The sequence below is a fragment of the Mobula birostris genome, chromosome 23, assembly GCF_030028105.1.
Source record: "Mobula birostris isolate sMobBir1 chromosome 23, sMobBir1.hap1, whole genome shotgun sequence".
Lineage (NCBI taxonomy): Eukaryota > Metazoa > Chordata > Chondrichthyes > Myliobatiformes > Myliobatidae > Mobula > Mobula birostris.
The window spans coordinates 55,258,572-55,280,956 of NC_092392.1; the positions used below are offsets into that span (position 1 = coordinate 55,258,572).

The 22,385-nt window shown below is 43.8% G+C and overlaps 1 protein-coding gene across 6 annotated transcripts in view; it reads right to left on the reverse strand.

The window, feature by feature from the left end:
• Positions 1-11,747: 11,747 nt before the first annotated feature.
• Positions 11,748-22,385, reverse strand: part of sox5 (SRY-box transcription factor 5) — a 394,349-nt gene continuing 383,711 nt past the window's right edge. For all 6 annotated transcript variants that reach the window (XM_072241132.1, XM_072241133.1, XM_072241130.1 and 3 more), the window contains 2 exons: positions 18,979-19,195; positions 11,748-14,468 (listed from right to left, as the gene is read on the reverse strand). In XM_072241132.1, the coding sequence (XP_072097233.1) occupies positions 14,162-14,468; positions 18,979-19,195 (524 nt within the window). In that variant the 3' untranslated portion in view covers positions 11,748-14,161. The remainder of the gene's footprint in view (positions 14,469-18,978; positions 19,196-22,385) is intronic.

The following is a 22,385-nucleotide window of genomic DNA, read 5'->3' on the forward strand; positions in this document are numbered from 1 at the left end:
GGCACGACACACAAGCCACGAGACCCTGGAAATAGCATTGTGCCCCACAAGTTGATGGGAGTTTGGAGGACTGATTCGCGGGAATCGGCCAGAGGCTCACAGGGTGTAAAGGTACGACCGGTGGGGACCTGTTGTGTGTCCGCCCTTGCCTGGGTGCCAGGTTCACCACGGAAGAACGGTCGCATCCGGAACGGAGGGGTCACCGTCAGTGACCACAGCTGGATCAGAAGGCATCAAAAGGTTTGCCTGAAACCAACTGCATCTCTCACTCTCCCCCTCTCTCTCTCTCCAACGGTACAACAACAGCGATTACTTCGAACTGCACTAAACTGAACTGAACTCTGCTTCACCTTAAGACTGATCATTATACCCCTAGACTACGATAGAGCTTGGTTGATTCCTATTACCCTATTTCTGTGTATATGTGTGTATTATCATTGCTAACCTGTTACATTTATATCCTTGTGGTTAGTGTACCGTATTACTTATTTTTGTTAATAAAACTTCATTAGTTTCGAGTAATCACAGACTCCAACGAGTGTTCCATTTCTGCTGGTTTGATTGCCCAGTTACGGGGTACATAACAGTGCTAACACTTTGTGCGTCATGTACTAGGACCCCCAGATCCCTATGTACCACAGAATATTTCAATCTCAATCTATTTGAGTAATAAGTTGCTTTTTACTTTTGCCATCCAAGGTGGATTATCTTGCATTTTTTCCACCCTATACACCATTTTTGTCAGTAACTTTAAATTCCTGCGTCAGAGGATCTGTCCTGGGACCAACGCGTAAGAGCCTTCACAAAGATGGCAAGACAACAGCTCTTCTTTCTTAGAAGTTTGCATAGATTAAACATGTTATTGAAAATTTTGACAAAATTTTACAGATGTACAGTGCAAAGTACACTAACTGGTTGCATCACAGTCTGCTATGGAAACACCAGTGCCCAGGAAAGGAAAATCTTACAGAAAGTGGCAGATATAGCCCAGTCCATCACAGGCAAAACCCTCCCCACCTTTGAGCACATTTGCAAGAAGTGCTGGAGGCAAAAAGCAGCCTCTAACATCAAAAACCCCCAACATCCAGGCCAGGCTCTCTCCTTGCTACTACCATTGGGTATGAGGTACAGGAACCTTAGGTTCCACACTACCAGGTTCAGGAACATTTCTTATTCTGCAACCAACAGCCTCCTGAACCAGCTTGGATAACTTCACTGACTTCAACTCTGAAATGATTCCACAACCTAAAGATTCATTTTCAAGGACTCTACAACTCATGTTCTCAGTATTATTTTTTTTTGTCTTCTTTTGCACATTGGTTGTTTGTTAGTTTTTGTTTATGTATAGTTTTTCATACATTCTATTGTTTTTTTTATTTTTCCTGGTAACACCTGTTAGAAAATGAATGTCAAGGTAGTAAATGGTGACATATATGTACTTTGATAATAAATTGACCTACTTTGACTTTGACTTGATTTGATAACTTCTTGCATTTTCACTTAACCTATCCACGCCCCTTTGCTGGCTCTTTGGATAAGCCAGACACAGATTGGGTGACTACTTTTGCTAAAGTGTTTTACGGTTTTCTGTCCATTTAGTGGAAGTGACCATTCCCTCCCTGACATCACTCACACTGTTGCAATGAAGTTTAATGAAAGCTTAAGAAAGAGTACCTCTCCTTCCATTTGGACACATTGTAGTCCTAAGGTCTTCACACTGATTTCAGATAGTCAGCCTTTCCAGTTTGTATCAGAATTGGCTTTTTAAAGGTTAGCTTTATGTGTCACAATTACATTGAAACATTTTGTGAAATGCATCTTTTGCATCATCTTTGCAATGTTCTTGGGGTACCCAACAAATGTTGTCATGCTTCCTGTGCCAAGATAGCATGTCCACTACTCAACCCTAACCGGACATCATTGGAATGTGGGAGGAAACAGGAGCACTTGGAGGGAACCCATATGGTCATGAGGAGAACTTACAAACTCCTTACAGACAGGGACAGGAAATAAACCTCAATCAGTGGTTCTGTAAATCAATTGCGCTAACCACTGCGCTACTGTGCTGCTTGGTCAGATGAAAAGACATTTTTCCAAAGCTGTTGATGCTGCCTGGTCTGCTGAGCATTTAAGGTATTTTCGTTTATTCCAGAATTTCTTTGAAAGCCAAAACCACATTGATTGCTATTTTACACTTTCAATGTTTCTGTTTACTCTCTCTCCTCTGTCTCATTCATCTCCTTCTGTTTACACCTCCATAAGACAGTTTAGCTGTGATTAACAAACATCCAACACCCTATGTCAGTCAGCATTCAAGTCTCTAATGGACTCTTCCCTCTTGATTTCCTTTATCCCCTCTCTCCACTTCTCCACTGAAGTCAAGTTTCTAATTTTACCTTTTTTCTGATGAATGGACCTAATCTAAAACCATATCTTGGTTTTACTCTCCACAGATGTTGCCTGATCTGTTGAGTACCTCCAACAAAGGAAGGTCTAACCACTCATCCATGTGAGTTACCATCACAAAGTCCACTGCATAAACATCCCTGGAGTTGCTACTTATCTGGACCTCAGAAAGGGGTTAGAGTTGGGTACCCTTGGTCAGATAACTCATCACCTGACACCCAAGAATCTGCCCACCATCTCCAAGGCACTTCAGAGTGGCATGGAGTATTCTCTACTTACCTGGAAGAATGTAGCTCAAATAAAGTCAAAGTCAAGTTTATTTTCATGTGAACAAATACATCTATGCAGAAGTGCAACATAAACCTTGTTTGCAGCAGTATCACAGGCACATAAGCAGCATTCACTAGAAAAACATAAACGTAACCTGCACACAACTTTTGCAAGGGAAACGCAATTAGAATAAAAATAAGTCTTTTAGAATAAGGTGATGGAAATGGCCATAGTTTTGACTAGAGTTGTACCAAATGGTTTAAGAACTAAATGGTTGAAGGGAAGTAGCTGTTCTTGAGTCTGCTGGTGGCCAAAAGTCCCATAGCACCAAGTTAAAGAACAGCTACTTCCCTACCACTATTCATTTCTTGAACCCTAATCACTACCTTAGTATATTGTGTTCTTCATTGTATAGTTGTAAAAAAGTATGTTTTTCTTGTGAATGTTATGCTTTTAATGCCATGTGGCTGTGATGCTCCTGCAAGTAAGTTTATCATTACACCTGTTCATACAGGTAACACACATAAAAATTGCTGGTGAACGCAACAGGCCAGGCAGCATCTCTAGGAAGAGGTACAGTCGACGTTTCGGGCTGAGACCCTTCGTCAGGACGAACTGAAAGAAGAGCTAGTAAGAGATTTGAAAGTGGGAGGGGGAGGGGGAGATCCAAAATGATAGGAAAAGACAGGAGGGGGAGGGATGGAGCCAAGAGCTGGACAGGTGATTGGCAAAAGAGATATGAGAGGATCATGGGACAGGAGGCCTAGGGAGAAAGAAAGGGGGAGGGATGAAGCTCAGTTCCTCCAAACTGAGTGTGGCTTCATCTTTACAGCAGAGGAGGCCATGGATAGACATATCAGAATGGGAATGGGACGTGGAATTAAAATATGTGGTCACTGAGAGATTCTTCTTGCTCTGGCAGACAGAGTGTAGGTGTTCAGCAACACGATTTCCCAGTCTGTGTCGGGTCTCGCCAGTATATAGAAGGCCGCATTGGGAGCACCGGACGCAGTATATCACCCCAGCCGACTCACAGGTGAAATGTCGCCTCACCTGGAAGGACTGTCCGGGGCCCTGAATAGTAGTGAGGGAGGAAGTGTAAGGGCATGTGTAGCACTTGTTCCGCTAACAAGGGTAAGTGCCAGGAGGGAGATCAGTGGGGAGGGATGAGGGGGATGAATGGACAAGGGAGTCACGTGGGGAGCGATCCCTGTGGAAAGCAGAGGGGGGAGAGGGAAAGATGTGCTTAGTGGTGGGATCCCATTGGAGGTGGTGGAAGTTACAGAGAATTATATGTTGGACCTGGAGGCTGGTGGGGTGGTAGGTGAGGACAAGGGTAACCCTATTCCTAGTGGAGTAGCAGGAGGATGGAGTGAGAGCAGATGTGCGTGAAAATGGGGGAGATGCATTTGAGAGCAGAGTTGATGGTGGAGGAAGGGAAGCCCCTTTCTTTAAAAAAGGAGGACATCTCCTTCGTCCTGGAATGGAAAGCCTCATTCTGAGAGCAGATGCAGTGGAGACGGAGGAATTGCGAGAAGGGGATGGCATTTTTGCAAGAGACAGGGTGAGAAGAGGAATAGTCCAGATAGCTGTGAGAGTCAGTAGACTTATAGTAGACATCAGTAGATAAGCTGTCTCCAGAGATAGAGACAAAAAGATCTAGAAAGGAGAGGGAGGAGTCGGAAATTTCATTGGACAGGAGGCCTAGGGAGAAAGAAAGGGGGAGGGGGAAGCCCAGAGGATGGGCTGTGTCCAGCTCTTGGCTCCTCTCATATCCCTTTTGCCAATCACCTGTCCAGCTCTTGGCTCCATCCCTCCCCCTCCTGTCTTCTCCTATCATTTTGGATCTCCCCCTCCCCCTCACACTTTCAAATCTCTGGCTAGCTCTTCTTTCAGTTAGTCCTGACCAAGGGTCTTGGCCCAAAACGTCGACTGTACCTCTTCCTAGAGATGCTGCCTGGCCTGTTGTGTTCACCAGCAACTTTGATGTGTGTTGCTTGAAATTTCAGCATCTGCAGATTTCCTCGTGTTTGTGTTCATACAAGTACTTGTACATGTAATAATAAACAGGACTTTGATATAATTCATAGGTTAACTACAATGAGGTAGCCTTCCTCCTGGAGCATTGACTTGCTATAACCAACACCCATTTTGCTAGAGAGGCAACCAAACATGTCTCAGCCCAAGCCTGTACCTAATAGAATCAGAGATTGCTAGAATATCCACCATACTGTTACCCTACAACCATCAGGCTCCTGAACTGGTGTGGATAACTTCACTCACCACAACTCTGAACTGATTCCACAACCTACAGACTCACTTTTAATGACTCTACAAATTATGTTCTCAGTATTATTTATTTTTATTTGCACAATTTATCTTCTTTTGTACATTGATTTCTGTCAGTCCTTATGTAAAGTTTTTCATAAATTCAGTTGTATTTCTTTACTTTTCTGTAAATGCCTGCAAGAAAATGAATCTCAGGGTAGTATAGAGTACTTTGATAATAAATTTATTTTGAGTTTGGCTGACCAGCACCTAATCCACTCTGTTATCTCAGTCAAACAGACCTATAACAATGGTCATTCTCCACAAAGAGAAACAATAAGATCAACATTGAAGGTTTGTGGAATCAGCAAGAATGACTCATCTCAGACAGCTCATCCTGAGCACCAACAGGAAAATTTCTGAGACCATGTTGACCTCATCAATCACCTCGGGACCAGAAGAACCAGAAGGCAGCATACATATCAAATTTATATTTAACAATAATATATACACGATGTTATGATGATCCAAGTAGGATTTAGGATGAAGAAGACATCATGTACAGTCATGGAAGTTTTGCTGAAAAACCACTATACAGTTTCAATACGCCTGAAGATCTAATGCATGCCCAACATATTAACACAATTACAAAGCAGGCAAGCCAGCAGCTTTATTTCATTAGGAATTTGAGGAGATTTGGCACGTCACCAAAGTCTGTTTCAAACTTCTACAGATGTACCATGGTGGCATCATTGTCTGGTATGGAGGTGCCACTACACAGGATTGGAAAAAGTTACAGAAGGTTGTAAAGTCAGTTGGCACCCTCATGGGGACAATTTTCCCCACTATCAAGGAAATCTTCAAAAAGCGATGAATCAACAAGGCAGCATTAATCATTAAGGACCCTCACCACCCAGGAATGCCCTCTTCTCATTGCAACCATCAGGGAGGAGGTACTGGAACCATACACTCAAAGCTTTAGTATCAGCTTTTTCTGCAGGAAATGTGGAGGAGGCTTGACCCAAAAGCAGAGCAGTGGAGACGATTTAGCAGTGAATGATATTTTACTAATAAACTGCAAAATTACAAGTTACAAGGGGCCACAAAACAGGAGAGAACAGATAATTAACACAACAAGGTAACAAGGTAACTGAAGACTAGAAGCCACTGGTTGACACTGGTTGATTCGATGGATGAAAAAAGAAGTGTGGATGAGATCTGGGTTTAAATAGGCTGCAAACCCCATCTATGATGCCGTGAGTCCATCATCCAGAGAACCGTGTGCTCTGGATCATTTTCAACCATCCTTGGTTCCAGAAGTGCAGGCTCAGATGGGTTGAGTGATCCATGGACAATGGATTTGAGACAGGCTACGTGGAAGATAGACATGATCACCATGGCCACATCAGAAGGTGGAAAACCCGTAAGAAAATCCATGGTCATTGGAGACTATAGGTGTTGGGATACTAGTAGGGACTGCAAGAGCCCAGAGGGCTGCTGGTTGGAGGAACTGGACAACGCACATTGATGGTAGACAGTGACAAACAGACGTACATCGACAGTCATGGCAGGCCACAGAACAGACAATACAGAAAACCTAGAGTCCACTGTGTGCCTTGATGGCTGGAGATGGGTGAAGAGTGGGCCCACTGGAGTGCCTCAGATTGCATAGCTGCCAGTACATACATATGGTTGTCAGTTGTGTCGGCCAGAGTATGCTTAAGCTGTAGGGCCTGGCAGATCTGGTTCTCAAGATCCCAGATGATTGGGGTGAGGATGTGCGAGGATGGAATGATGGGCTGAGTGTTGATCTCCCTTTCAGCTGAGTCGAACAGTTGTGGCAGGGTGTCCACCTTAATGTTCTTGGAGCTGGGTTGGTAGGAGATGGTGAAGTTGAATTGCTTGAAGAAGAGTGCTCAGTAAGCCTGATGTGGGTTGGGTTGGCAGGTCTGTTGTATGGATATGGGGTTCTGGTTGGCAGCCCAGGTCAGGAAAGGCTCAGTGTTTCCCATCAGCTAATGTCTCCGTTCCTGCAAAACCCATTTATTGTCTCTGTCTCCTACTCCATAACGGCAATGTGTAGAGTCCAACTTGTGTGAGCAGAAGGCACAAGAGTATATCCTCCCATTCTGGTCCTCAGTGGGAGATGATGCTCCCAGCACCCATGTCAGATGTGTCCCCCTCAACCACAGAAGGTCTGGAGGGGCCTGGCTGGCAGAGAATGGGTGTGGTGGTGAAGCGTCTCCTGACCGCCTTGAAAGTGTGGTCCACGGCAGCAGATCAAGTTATCTATGAGTTAGGTGATTTGATGAGGGAGGTAAGAAGAGTGGTGATTTGGTTGTAGTTCCTGAAGAAGCCCAAGAAGCGCTTAAGCTGTGTGAGAGAGCATGGAAGAGGCCATTCAAAGACAGTGTGCACTTTTTCTACGTTGCTGCCTTGGGGTGGAAGGACATAACCCAAGAAGAAAATAACTAGGGTATGGAACTGGCATTTTTCTAAAATGCAATGCAGCTGGTTTTCAAGGAGATGGTGAAGGAGTGAACAGATATGACAGAAGTAGTCTTGGGGGTCCTTGGAGAAGCTGAGGATGTCAGTGAGGTAAACATAACTGTGTATCTTGTCTCAGAGGATTGCTTTGATGAAAGTTGTACTGTTAGGAAGTCCAAAAGGCATCACCAAGTATTCATAATGGCCAGTAAGTGTTATGAACACCATCTTATATTCATAAGCCTGGCAATACAGATCAGCTTGTAAATGCTCCATAGATCCAGTCTGGTGAAGATTTGTGCCCTACGGAGTGTTTTGAATACTCCATCCATCAAAGGAGTCCACAGTGGTCAATGACGGGGCGAAGATCCCCTTCTTTCTTCTTGACAAAGGAGAATCCTTGACTGGCTGGGGACTGGGATGGACACATGAATCCATGCTGTAGTGCTTTGGTGATTTAGTCATTCAATGGCTTGGCTCTCGGGAGGAGAAAGAGAAATCAGACAACCTCAAGGAGGAGTGGTTCCTGGGAAGAAGTTGATTGCACAGTCATGTGGTCTTTGAGGCAGCAGGTTTCTGGCTTCTCCTTTACGAAAGATGATGGCTAAGTCATGGTATTCTTGTGGGAGTTTGGTGACCTTAAGGGTTTCCTCCGACTCCGTGAATTTATGGGTTGAGATCAATTGAGGTTGTAGGTAGGTGGTCCGACACGTGGATCTGCAACTCAGCAGTGAACTGGATGACCAGGTGAAGTGAGGGTTGTGCGTGGAGAGCCAAGATGAGAGGAGTGTTGGGTGAGTTGATGAGGAGGAATTGAATAAACTCGCAGTGTTCTCTGATGCTGATGTGCAGGCTCTGACCATCCCGGACTCCACCGGACATCCATCAGTGGCTGTGCTGTAGAGGGGGTGAGGCATAGGCTCAGTGGGGAGTCCAAGATGCACACACAGAGTCTGGCCCAGGAAGTTGCCTGCTGCGCTAGAATCCAACAGAGCCTCCTGTGTGTGCGTAGTGCCGTGGTGGTGTGGAAGCTGACAGAGAGAGTGAGTCAGGCTATGGTGCTGTAATGAGAGGCCAGGGGGAGTTTACCAGATAGAAGGCCTCTTGTCTCTACCTGGTGGTGCTATTTCGTAGATGCAGTGGGTGCTTGACGCATTGATGATCTACAGCTCCGCAGTAAGCACACAAGTTGTTTCTGATGCTCACACTGTTGGGCAGTTAAGGGAACTTTCTCTACCTACGTGGGTTGTGGAGGCATTGGTGACGAAGATCCAGCAGCCAGAAATGGTTCTGGGAACAGAACTGGGTTTCTGGCTAATGATCCAGAGGGTCATTCCATAAGACGCTTGTCAATTCCGAGGGCCAGAATGATGAGGCCTCTGAGATCAGTGGGCATTTCCCAGGTAGACTGCTCATCATTCAAGAGCTCCAGGAGGCTGCGATTGTCCCATGGAATAAAGAGCTGGCTGGAGCTCGAGGTGTAAGATGCACTGGGAAAGGAAGATGCAGTATCGGGATGGGGATGTATTGAAGCGCTCAGGCACCAGAATCTAGGGTCCGAGGGAGGTGACCAGCACAGAGTTGCTGTATTGGGGTGGAGAGTTGGTTGAGAGCTGCAAGCAGATAGTCAATTGTTTTCTGCTGCTTCGGAATCATGTGCTCCTGTTGGTGGATGAATTCCTTGAGGTGAGTATACTCAGCTGGGTCAATCACTGGTTCACCCATCCTGTCAAGAACTGTGGAGGAAGCTTGGCCTAAAAACAGAGCAGTGGAGCCATTTTAGCAGAAGATGATAGTTTACTAATAAACTGCAAAATAACAAGGCATGAGGGGGCCACATAATGAGAGAGAGCAAATATTTAACATAGCACGGCAGCAAGGTAACTGAAGGCTGGAAGCAGCTGAATGACTCTGGCCAATTTGATGGCTGAACAAAGGACTGTGGATGAGAGCTGGGTTTAAATAGGCTGCCGGTGATGAGTTGAATTTGAGTGGTAGGTGACTCCTGTTAGTTGGGTGGAGACTGGAAGGTGCCTGCCTGTGCAGGCCTGACATCTTTCCTTCCACCATCAGATTTCTAAATTGTCCATGAACCCATGAACAGTACCTCACTCTTTTTGTACCAGCTATTCTTCTATAGATTTCTTATTAAAGTATGTATTACACCGCACTGCCGCACAAAACAAGAAATTTCATGACATATAAGCGATAATTAATCTGATTCTGATTCACATCCTAAAGGAGTGCTGCCTGAAAGGTTTGGACGAAGGGGCTCTCACTCAAACATGATTCTCACTTCTCTTTATATCTATTTCTTATTGTAAGTTATGGTCTATTTTATGTATTGCACTGTAGTGCTGCCAGAAAAACAAATTTCATGATATATGTCAGTGATAATAAACATAATTCTCATTCTGGTTTCCATGGCAACCCTGACTTCACTGTTGGCCTATCTGACACTCCTGTGCCCTTCTTTGCAATAAGAAATAGGGGGAGAATAAAGACGAGGATAATGTGGATTCGTGTAATTGGGCGATGATGAGCAGTGTAGACTTGGTGGGCCAAAAGGCCTGATTCCATACTGTACCTTTCTGTGGCCTCTAAGCTGGTCAGGACACGTACCACATCGTTGCTCACCTTTACCAACACTGGAGGATTACATTGCTCAGGAAGATCCTGCTTTATTACCACATTACCTCTTGGGTTAATGACCACACTCAGCCAACTGTGAATAGGCGGTATAAGCTTCTGCAGAGTTACAGAGTACAGAATAGGTCCTTCTGCTCAACTTTACAATGTTGACCAAGTTGACTACCTGAGCTAGTCCCACTTGTCTAAATTTGACCCATATCCCTCTTTCCTATCCATATATCTATTTAGATATCTTCTTAAACATCACAATTGTACCTCAAACAACAGGAATTCTGCAGATGCTGGAAATTCAAGCAACACACATCAAAGTTGCTGGTGAACGCAGCAGGCCAGGCAGCATCTGTAGGAAGAGGTACAGTCGACGTTTCAGGCTGAGACCCTTCGTCAGGACTAACAATTGTACCTGCCATTACAGCTCCTGTTGAAGCCTCATTCCAGATACCCAACGGTTTCTGTGAGGGAAGTTGCCCCTCAGGTCTCTTTTAAGTCTTTCCTCTCTCACCTTTATCCCACCCTACCCCTACCCTGCGAAAAATATTGTGACCATTGACCTTAACTATGTCCTCATAATTTTATAAATCTCTATAAAGTCTCCCTTATAAAGCCTCATATGCTCATGGGAAAGAAGACCCATCCAGTCTCTCCTTACAACTCTAGCTCTCCAGTTCTAGTAACATCTTCATGATACCTTAGTAATCAATTTACTTTGAATCTTTTCTGCACTCTTTCCTTTGCATTGATGTTCTTTCTACATCTGGGTGACCAGAAATATTCAAGTATGGTCTCATGATTGTCCCAACTCTTGTATTCAGTGTTTTGTCTAATGAAGGCAAGCCGATCAAATGGTTTCTTTCCCATGATGTCTACCTGTGTCTCAAGTAACTGGCTACTGAACCTCTTAGTCTACCTGTTCTATAATACTCTCCAGGGTCCTGCTGTTTAAACATTGTAATTGCCTCTACAGCTTCTTTTGATGGTTTATTCCACATACCCAACAGCTTTTGTGTGAAAAGTTTGCCCATCAGGTCCCTTATAAATCTTTCCTCTCTCACATTGTAGAAAGAAGAAACATTGCTCTCTCCATGCCCTACCCTACCCTGGCTGTTGCTCCATGCTTGAAGGCTAGTTACATGGATGTGTGACAGAGGACATCCTGGGATTAGAAGTCCATGCAAGCAGAAGGCACAAAGGCCAGTGAGTCAGTGGGCTTAGGATTCAGGATCCCATCATTGGCTAGGCTGGGGGACAATACCAAAGGCTAGAGCCCAAAGCTCAGTTGGAAGTCTGAAGGGTGAAGCCCGATGGCCAAAGACTGGAAACTAGAGGCCTGGATTTGGACTGTCCATGTGTGTGGGAGAGAGGAAAGGAGTTTGTTTTGCAATTCTGTTGCTTGTTAGCTGCATTGTTCTGCTGAGCATTGTGGGCATGCTATGTTGGTGTGGAATGTGTGGCACACTTGCAGGTTGCCTCCAGCGCATTCCTGGGTGCGATGGCTGTTCGCATTAACACATTTTATTATATGGTTTGATGTACATCTGATAATTAAATGAATCTGAATCTGAATTCACTGTGTAAGTCCATCCTGGTTTAATTTACCAAAGTGTACGAGGTTTCTCTGTCTCAGAAACAACACAGAAGCAGATCCTGTTAACACTTGTCTGTTTTTTCAGAGTACGAGTACCCTTGCTTTTATTATGGCATGAATGATAACATAAACAAAAAAACATGAAAATATACAACTTATATTACACTATGTGTTATGAACAAAATATAAATCTATAATTCTATGTTATATTTACATATCTTTCTTTAAATTTCAAGTGAGATGGTAGATTCAGTTTACTTTGTTTTAAGCTCCACTCGATTTGATTGTCTTCCTGAACACAATCTGTGTCAAATACATTTTAGAGCCGTGATGGCCAATAAATACATTTTCTTAAAAAAAACAGTACAGCATCATAAGAATTGAGTAGTCTGAGATTTGGAATTGCAGAATGCAAAAATGTCAGTGAAATGAGAACTCTGCGCAAAAAAAAGGAATAAAATCAGGAGCAAAAATAAAAGAAAAATCTCCGACACAGTTTCCGTTGTTGGCATATAAATCACAAATAGTTCACAGCCATGAAGTCATGGTGGAACCTTATTGGAGCTAAAACAAAGTACTCTTGTAGTCCAGAGTCACATAAATAAACAGGGAGCCAAAAAAAATGGTGAAAAAGGCCAGCCAATGTGAGGCTAAATGCCTCACAACAGTCAGAAATTTGTTCACACAGTCAAGGAAAAAAAAACAAAAAAACTGGTTTCACATTTTACATAAAGTGATATAAAACACTTGTTTTTTTCTGCATTTTTTCTTTTTCAGTTACAGAGTGCTTCAGCGAATCAGCTCTAAATGACCATGACAATTAAATAGAAATGAGATTATGAGAGAATGGTCTCATTTCTGTCCCAACAAACAGTCGAATTATTTTCACGCCTGCCGATTAAACATCATAACATGACATCACTAGGACTTAAAGAACATAAAAAGAAAAACTGTTTATAGCTAAAATACCAGGCTTAAATATCTACAGCTACAGAATGCTGCATTGAGAATCAATTAGTCAGAATGGAGGAAATAAATTATACATAACTTACTAACTGGGGACTAGCTGACCATCATTGTACACTATTAAGAGGCAGTTAAAATTGAAAAATACAGTCAAAAAATACAAATTAAACACTGACATGCAGTATATGATCAGCTAATCCACCTATAACAACAAAGCCATTTTACTTTCACGTATCCGAAATTGTATTTTGCGGTGGGTAGGGTCGTAAGTTCAGACTCCCAAAGTCCATTGGAGGTACTGTAGCCATCTCACAAAACCAAGCAGAAGCCATCTTAGAGCCAACTCCGCCCTCGAATGAGGGAAACTCTGTTAGAGGCAGGCTTTGCCCTGGGTTTGTTTATTTAGTCACCCTCCCCCTTAAGTGTATGTGGGTGTGGAATTCTTGTTTCCATTAAGTGCTACAAATTTGGATCTTTTAAAAAATAAGGTGAGAAGGTGGGAGAAAGTGACTGCCTCGGTGAGGCTGCTGGGAAACGGGGAGGAAATGGCAGGCTTCATGGCAAAGGGAGTGGGAACGAGTATTGAGTACAGGGAGTTTTTCAACCCCCATGCTACTTTGCTGTCACTACCTCTGACACCCTATAAAGTACCATAGTACCCTCTCTTTACGTATCTCTCTCACTTTCACTCACATACATGCATACACACAAATCACACACAAGGCACACACACACACACACACACACACACACCTACGCACACCCACACAAAATTCACATAATAAAAAGTTTCTCATGTCTTCAGTTTTCTCCCCTTTCACCTGAGAACTGCCCCTATAGTTTCCCACAGCTGCTGGTATGGAAAGGTGTCTGGGATTGTCTAAGACCCAACAATATCCCTAGCTTAAGACTGTAGGAAAACGCATGAACTAATTCCAACAATTACAAATTTTGGCACTTACTCGGAGTTGCATTTTGAAATGGTGTGCAACAACAAAAAAAACACAAGTACTCGATGAGGGTGCAACAGTATCTTAATATTCAAGAAAATAGATTCCTTTGAAACAAAGGTAACTTGAAAGCAACAAAAAAACATTTTTTCCTTAGTCCATCCAAAAACAAGAACAAAACAAAAGAAGAAACACCTTTTATTGTGGCACAAAATAAACAAAACACATTCACAAGCCACTTGTTGGCACTTTGTACCTGAGTGAGAATTTTATAGAATCTTCTAGAACGACAGTCGCAAGTCTAGACAAAGCTCAGGAGGGTAAGACTTCAGTGCTTGGGAATAGCAGCTGATTTTACTGGCATCGTTTTACCCATAGCTTATCATTTTTCCCATGCCTGTACCATAGGCCGAGAGGTCTAGTAGTCAGTAGAGTTCTGACTATATCTTGTTTATTAAGACTAAATAGTTTTAAATAACAGTCAGTGTATCGGATAGTCAAAATGTGCTTGGCCCCTGGTAGGATGAATCAGTCTGGCTGACGTTAACTAGTTGGTGGAGACTCCTAGTCATTCCCCTCAGTCAGCATGAGCCACCACATGATTTTCCTCATCGCTGCCATAATCTGCATCAGGATCATCCTCGTCCTCATCCTCGTACTCGTCAAACACGCCTCCGTTCATGTCGCCAACCCTCAGGTCCTCCCTCGCTCGGCCCTCCTCCGATTTGAGGCTGTAAGTGCTCTGGATGACAGGCATGCTGGGCTCTGGACTGCTGGACATGCTGGAGTGCTCGGAGGGGATTCGAGGCGATGGAATTCCTGCCATGGCAATGGCACCAGGGTACACCACTCCGGCTGTGGTAATGGGGATCTGGCCTTGCTGCCTGCCAACACCAAGACAAACACGTATTGATAATGGAAAGTGATCCAACATATATACTCACTTTCTCTAGAAAACTTTATATTCTACATAAAACTTAGAATACTACAGTGAAGCACAACCCCTTTGGCTCACGACATTGTACCAACCTTACGACCTACTCTAAGATCAATCTAATCCTTCCCTCCGACATAGCCCTCCATTTTCCTATCATCTGTGTGCCTATATAAGAGTTTCTTAAACGCCCCTAATGTATCTGCATCTACCTACCAAATGGCATACGGCATGCTTGCCTTTATTAGTTGAGGCATTGAGTTCAATAGTCGGGAAGTTACGGTGCAGCTTTATAAAACTTTGGTCGGGCCATATGGGAGAAATAAATTCATTTTTAGGTCAGCCTTTCCTCCGCGTAAGAATGCTGTGGAGGTGTTGGAGAGGGTGAAGAAGCCATTTACCGGGATGCTGTTTTGATCCGAGGGCATGTTCTCAAAAGAAATATTAGATACACTAGTTTTGTCTACTTTGCAGTAGCAGAGGCTGAGGAAGACCCAACAGAAAGTTTTGGATTATGAGAGGCATAGATAGAGCAGACATTTTGTGTCTCTTTCCCAGGATTAAAATGTCTATCGCTAGAGGACGTGCATTTAACTTGAGAAGGGGAAAGCTTAAAGGAAGGTGTCTGGGCAAATTTTTTTTTACACAAGCTAATGGGTGTCTCGAATGCGCTTCCTGGTAGAGTAGTGAGGGAAATATGATGAAGATATTGAAGAGATTCTTAGGCAGACAACAATGGAGGGAACTGGGCATGTGCAAACAGAAAGGATTTTAGTTTCGCTGGGCCGGTTGAATTAGTTCAGCAGAACTTTGTGCGCTGAAGGGCCTATTCTTGAGCAGTATTGGTCTGTATTCTAACAGCATTGTGGATATACTCACACCTCAAGGACTGGAGCAGTTAATGATGGTAACCTTCTCAACAGCATCTTGGGATGGACAATTAAATGCTGGCTCAGCCTGCAAAGCCCCTATCCCTTGAATGAATATATAAAAAAACAAAATGCCTTTATAAGTAAACAACAGGAATTCTGCAGATGCTGGAAATTCAAGCAACACACATCAAAGTTGCTGGTGAACGCAGCAGGCCAGGCTCCCTTGTCCATTCGTCCCCCCCCATCCCTCCCCACTGATCTCCCTCCTGGCACTTATCCATGTAAGCGGAACAAATGCTACACATGCCCTTACACTTCCTCCCTTACCACCATTCAGGGCCCCAAACAGTCCTTCCAGGTGAGGCAACACTTCACCTGTGAGTCGACTGGGGTGATATACTGCGTCCGGTGCTCCCGATGTGGCCTTTTATATATTGGCGAGACCCGACGCAGACTGGGAGACCGCTTTGCTGAACATCTACGCTCTGTCCGCCAGAGAAAGCAGGATCTCCCAGTGGCCACACATTTTAATTCCACATCCCATTCCCATTCTGACATGTCTATCCACGGCCTCCTCTACTGTAAAGATGAAGCCACACTCAGGTTGGAGGAACAACACCTTATATTCCGTCTGGGTAGCCTCCAACCTGATGGCATGAACATCGACTTCTCTAACTTCCGCTAGGCCCCACCTCCCCCTCATACCCCATCTGTTATTTATTTTTATGCACACATTCTTTCTCTCACTCTCCTTTTTCCTCCCTCTGTCCCTCTGAATATACCTCTTGCCCATCCTCTGGGTCCCCCCCCTTGTCTTTCTTCCCAGACCTCCTGTCCCATGATCCTCTCGTATCCCATTTTGCCAATCACCTGTCCAGCTCTTGGCTCTATCCCTCCCCCCACTGTCTTCTCCTATCATTTTGGATCTCCCCCTCCCCCTCCCCCTCCAACTTTCAAATCCCTTACTCACTCTTCCTTCAGTTAGTCCTGACGAAGGGTCTCGGCCTGAAACGTCGACTGCACCTCTTCCTAGAGATGCTGCCTGGCCTGCTGCGTTCACCAGCAACTTTGATGTGTGTTGCCTTTATAAGTGTTTTAATTGCACTGTCACATCAGTGGTGACTTTAGGGTCATTGGTTCCCCTGGCATTCTAGGTTAGGTCCGTCAAGGTGGCTGGCTTCAGATATATCATTGCTATTAACTCCTTGATAGACCAAACCTCTGGTTCTTTTTTTTACCCCCAGCCACAGAAAGTTCTCTTTTCCAAGTGCATTTTCAATTCCCATTAGAAAGTTACGATTGAATCTGCTAATGGATTCCAGATCACAACCATATGCTATGATTCATAATTAAATTAGAAAATTAGAGAGCCTCAATATGGTGCTGAAAATTTTGGGAAAAAATCCACTAGAGAATTCAGTGCTGTTACCAGAATTGGCCCAAACTTTCCATTTGCTTCTCCCAGAAATGTTGACAAAAACTCAACTATTTAAAAAAGCAAGCCAACATGTCCCCTCCATCTGTATTGGTACACCAGTGACTGGGATACGTGCTGAAGTACATATCAGTATTATGCAGAAAGATTGGGTAAGGTCAGTGCTTGGTTGCTGTGTAATATTGTCAATAAACAGCCTGAAAGGCAGATGGGCCTCAGTTAATTGTGAATATTGGCAGCACATCACTTCCATCAGCCAACAGTGTCCTTACGATGAGTCACTCCAAGAACTGTCACAGCCTTCAGCTTTGTTGTTCAAAGCCATTTCCAAGAGGGATGGTTTCCACCACCTAGAAGGACAATGGCAGTGAATACTTGGAGACACCATCATCTCTGAATTCCTCTCGCTGCCTCAGGCAATCTCGGCCTTTCCTCCATGATTTCTAGGCCAAAATCATGGGACTCCCTATTTAACAGCACTGGGAGCAATAATTTCATCATTCAGATTGTGGTTCCATAATTCAAGGACAACCAAGGACAGGTAAGGGATAATGGACTCACTCTTGAGAATAAAGAGAGAAAAACTTTCTGTTCTGCCCATGATCAGCTAGATCTTAGACATATGCATGGGGTGTATAATATTAATTGAAAATAGTAATAGTTGTTTTTAAGGCTGTCATCCCTAGGGATTGCCCACTCTTTGCTAACTCAGTTGCACAGGAAGTTCGTGAAGAAACCACACACACATCTTGTTTGAGCTCCAGTCCTTATCCCCTGCACTGAGTTAGATCAGAAGCTGAGAAATTACTGAACATGTGTAGTTCACAATACCACTTTTGCATTTTTATTCTATGAACCATATTGTCACAACACCACCGGGTTCAGGAACAGCTACTTCCCTTCAACCATTCAGATCTTCCAGATGCTGCCTGACCTGCTGAGTGCTTCTAGCATGATAAATTCTGCAGTATCTGAAATAAATCTGTCTCTCTTGGAGTCCTTCCTCTCAATTGAAAGAAATGAACTGATTTGGTCTTGCACCAGGTCTAGGTTCAGTGGGCAGATTTTCCTGTACTAACACTGATGGACAGTGAGATACAGGTAGGTCACTAAACCTGGCCGGAGAGAACCATCCCTCACTATGGAGGGCACCAGAGTTTCAAGCTGTAGTCTTTTTGGTGAGCATGGCCATTTAGATAGATCAATGACCAGAAAATGAACTTAGCCTTGATCGTCAACACTGTTAACAGTGGCTTTCATGTTGAGTCATTCCTTCCAAAATTTAAAGAAGTAAAAAATACAATCCCCTCCAGTAGTTGAATCAAGCATAGGGGAAAGGGGTGATCTGAAAATTGTTGCCAAGTATTTAAATGTGTGTAAAGGACACAGTTTATCTCAGAAAGGGTGGGGGAGTTTCCCAAATACCCATGGCTGCTGGGATAACTGAGAATCTTCATCCAGCCCCCAGAGTAAAGGGGTCCCTGTAACTACTCCATGAAATTCTTACATTATTCCAAAAGACTTAAACTGATCACTGAAGAATTCTTATGTTTCTATGTGACATCTGAGAATGAGCAGAAAAAAAATGAGGTACTGTACATTGAAGTTTCTTCTGGAATATTTTGAATGGACAATGAACCCATGATCACTACCTCACTACTTTTTTTCTCTTTTTCACTACTTATGTAACTTTTTAAATATATATATATACTATATACTTATTCTAATTTATAGTTTTATGATTATAATGTTTTGGACAGTACTGCTGCCTCGAAGCAACAAATTTCACAAGATAAGCCAGTGATATTAAGCATGGCCTACTCCTGCACCTATTTTCTATGTATGATTCTGATTCTGAATATATATGGGTTTTTGAAAGATTGCAGAACTGAGAGCTATAGTGATTTAGTACAGAGAAGGAGTTGAAGTCGGGGATAGTTTAACCATGATCTAATTTAGTGCAAGGGAGGCCAGAAGGGCTATGTGGCCGAGCCCCTATTCTTGAGATGGATTTTTATTGGTGTGCATTAAAGGATGTTAAACAAATATAAAAATGTTAAGTTGAGGAACTGTTTGACCTTGATCCTATTAGGCAGAGTCTTGAATGGAGGCTCTGTGGCCACAAATGCAAATGGAACTGTGACATTTCTTACCCAACAGTGAAGAACTGCCGCATTTCTTGACGCCTGTTACGCATCAAAGCTTTATATTCTCCAATCCTCAGCTTCTTGCCATCTACCACACAAGTACGCTTCGGCCGTGGCTTGTACTTGTAGTCAGGATACCTCTCCAGGTGCTGCTTGCTGAGTCTTGCTTGCTCTTCGTAGTACGGCTGCTTCTCCAGGTTCGTCATGGCCTTCCAGCGGGAACCTGTGGAAATGGAAGACGTTGGAACTGGTAGGTCATGGCAAAGACAGATTACAGTCATGAACACCAGAAAAGGACTCACTTGCACAGTTTGCTTTCCCTCAAGGTCAAATATTTCTTTGTGGCACAACCGCATTACCTGACAATCAGGGTGAACAGCAACAGCAAAGGAACACCACTTGGCAACTTGGGAGTTGCCCTCCAAGCCAGATAGTACCCTGACTGGCAAATATATCAGAGTGAGGATCAGGTTTGTTATCATTTAAGTACTGCATGTCATGAAATTTGTTGTTTTACTCCAGGAGCACAGTGCAAAATAGAATTTTAAAAAAATTACTAGCAACACACAGAAAAATTGCTGGTGAACGCAGCAGGCCAGGCAGCATCTATAGGAAGAGGTACAGTCGACGTTTCGGGCCAAGACCCATCATCGTTTAAAAAATTACTCTAATTTACAATAAGAAACACATTAAAATAAATAAATGTGAAAAGAGCAAAACTGTGAGGTAATGGGACCATTGACCGTTCTGAAATCTGATTGTGGAAGGGGAAAAGCTGTTCCTAAAACATTGAGTGCGGGTCTTCAGGCTCCTGTATCTCCTCAATGATGGTAGCAATGCGAAGGGAGCATGTCCCGCATGGCGAGGGTTCTTAATGATAGGTACCGCCTTCTTGAGGCATTGCCTTTTGAAAATGTCCTCGATGGTGGGAATGTACATCTCTGTTCCTTCAACATTGCTGGATCAAAGTCCTGGAATCCTCCCTAACAACATAGGTACACCCCACACCTCAGGGACTACAGTGTTTCAAAATGACAGCTCACCACCTTCTACTCAGAATCACCATCAAAATCAGGTTTTATATCACTGACATACTGCATGTTGTAAAATTTATTGTTTTGTGGCAGCAGTACTGTGCAATGTATAATAAAAAAATTTATAATATGAAAATAAATATATATATTGAATTAAATAAGTAGTGCAAAAAAAGCACAAAGTGCAACTAGGGATGGGCAATTAAATGCTGGCTTAGACTGCAAAGGTCACATCCCTTGAATAAATATTTAAAAAATGACCAACAACCCAACAATGCAACATGCACAAATTGCTGGAGGAACTCAGCAGGTCAGGCAGCATCTATGGAAACGAAGGAGGAAGAAACCAGAATGAGAAGGTGAGGGGAGGAGCAGGAGTATAAGCTAGAAGGTGATAGGTGAAGCCAGGTGGGGATGAAATGAGACACTAGGAGGTGATTGGTGGGAAAGGTAAAGGGCTCCAGAAGAAGGAATCTGATAAGGAGGAGTCAACCATAGGAAAAAGGGAAGGGGGAGGGGCACCATGGGAGGTGATAGGCAGGTGAGGAGAAGAAAAGAGGTAAGAGGCGCAAGAATGGGCAATTGAAGAGAGGTGAGGGGAAATTAGCAGAAGATGAAGAAATCGATGTTCATGCTATCGGTTTGGAGGCTACCCAGATGGAATATGAGGTATTGCTCTTCCAATCATAGACTGACCATATTGTAGCATTAGAGGAGGCCATGGACTGATATGTCAAAATGGGTCTGGGGACTGGGAAATCCTGCTTCAGCAGATGGAGCAAGGGTGCTCAACAAAGCAGTCCCCCAATCTACGTCTATTCTCACCAGTGAAGAGGAGGCTGCATTGGTAGCACTAGGTACAGTAGATGAGCTCAACAGATTCGCAGCTGAAGTGTTGCCTTACCTTGAAGGATCGTCTGGCCCTGCATGGAGGTGAGGGAGGAGGTGAATGCCAGATGTAGCACTTTTTCTGCTTGCAGGGATAAGTGCCATGAGGGAGATCAGTGGGGTGAGACAAATGGTCAAGCGAATCATGGAGGGAGTGATCCTTGTGGAAAGTGGAGGGGGGGGAGGGAGATATAAAGATGTGTAGGGTGGTAGGATCCTGTTGAAGATAGTGGAAGCTGGAGAAAATGATATGCCGGATGCAGAGGCTCATGGAGTGGTAGGTGAGGACAAAAAGTCCATCCCTGTTAAGGCAGCGGGAAGATGGGGTGAGGGTGGATGTCAGGGAAATAGAGGAGATGCGGGTGAGGGCAGCATCTATGATGGAGGAAGGGAAACCCTGTTCTTTGAAGAAAGAGGACATTTCTGATGTCCTCGAAAAGAAAGTCTCCTCCTGGGAATGGATGTAAAAGAGCCATAGGAACTGAGAAAAGGGAATGGCATTTTTGCAGCAGTCAGAGTGGGAAGAGGTACAGTTGAGATAACCATTAGAGTAGACAGGTTTATGAAATATATCAGAAGACAGTTTTTCTCTGGAGATGGAGACAGTGAGATTGAGAAAGGGGAGAGAGGTGTCAGAAATGGATCAAGTGAATTTAAGGGTAGGGTGGAAGCTGGAGGCAAAATTAATTAAATTAACAAGCTCGGCATGGATGCACGAAGCAGCAACAGTGCAGTTATCAATGTCGTGCAGTTTAAGTTGGGGAGCATTACAGGGAAGGCGTGGAACATGGACTGTTCCATGTAGCCAACAGAAAGGCAGGCACAGCTGGGGCCCATGTGGGTGTCCATGGCCATTCTTTGGGTTTGAAGAAAGTAGGAGGAGCTGAAAAAGAAATGATTGAGTTTGAAGACCAGTTGGAGGAGGGTGGTGGTGGAGGGAAACTGGTCTGTTATTGTCTCAACAATGCAAAGCAACTTGCCAATTGGCTCGTTCTGAAGATGATCTGGGTTCAGGAGACTGTCTGCGCCTTAGGTTGGAGCTTTGAGTAGTTCTCTACTCAAGGAGATACAGAGGCACCGGACACAGAAACAGACCCTTCATGCTATCATGTCCACACCAGCCATCATATAACCACCTACACTAACCCCATTCGCCAACATTTAATCCATATACCTTGGAAATTCAAGCTCTCACACAGAAAATGTTTAAATGTTGTGAGGCTACCCTTCTCCCCCACCTAACAGTCATCTGAATGAAAAGCAATTCTTCCTCAGATCCACAGTAAAATTATTACACCTCACTTTAAATCTATGTACTCTGTCTTAGACACCTCTGACACGGGGGAGGGCTTCTACCCTCAATGGAGGGAAATAAACAGTCGAAGTTTTGGGCCAAGATCTTCCTCCAGTATTTTCTGTGTGTTGCTAAAGATTTGCAGCATCTGCTAAATCTTGTGTCTTTTTTTAATTTGACTTAGCTATATAGCATGA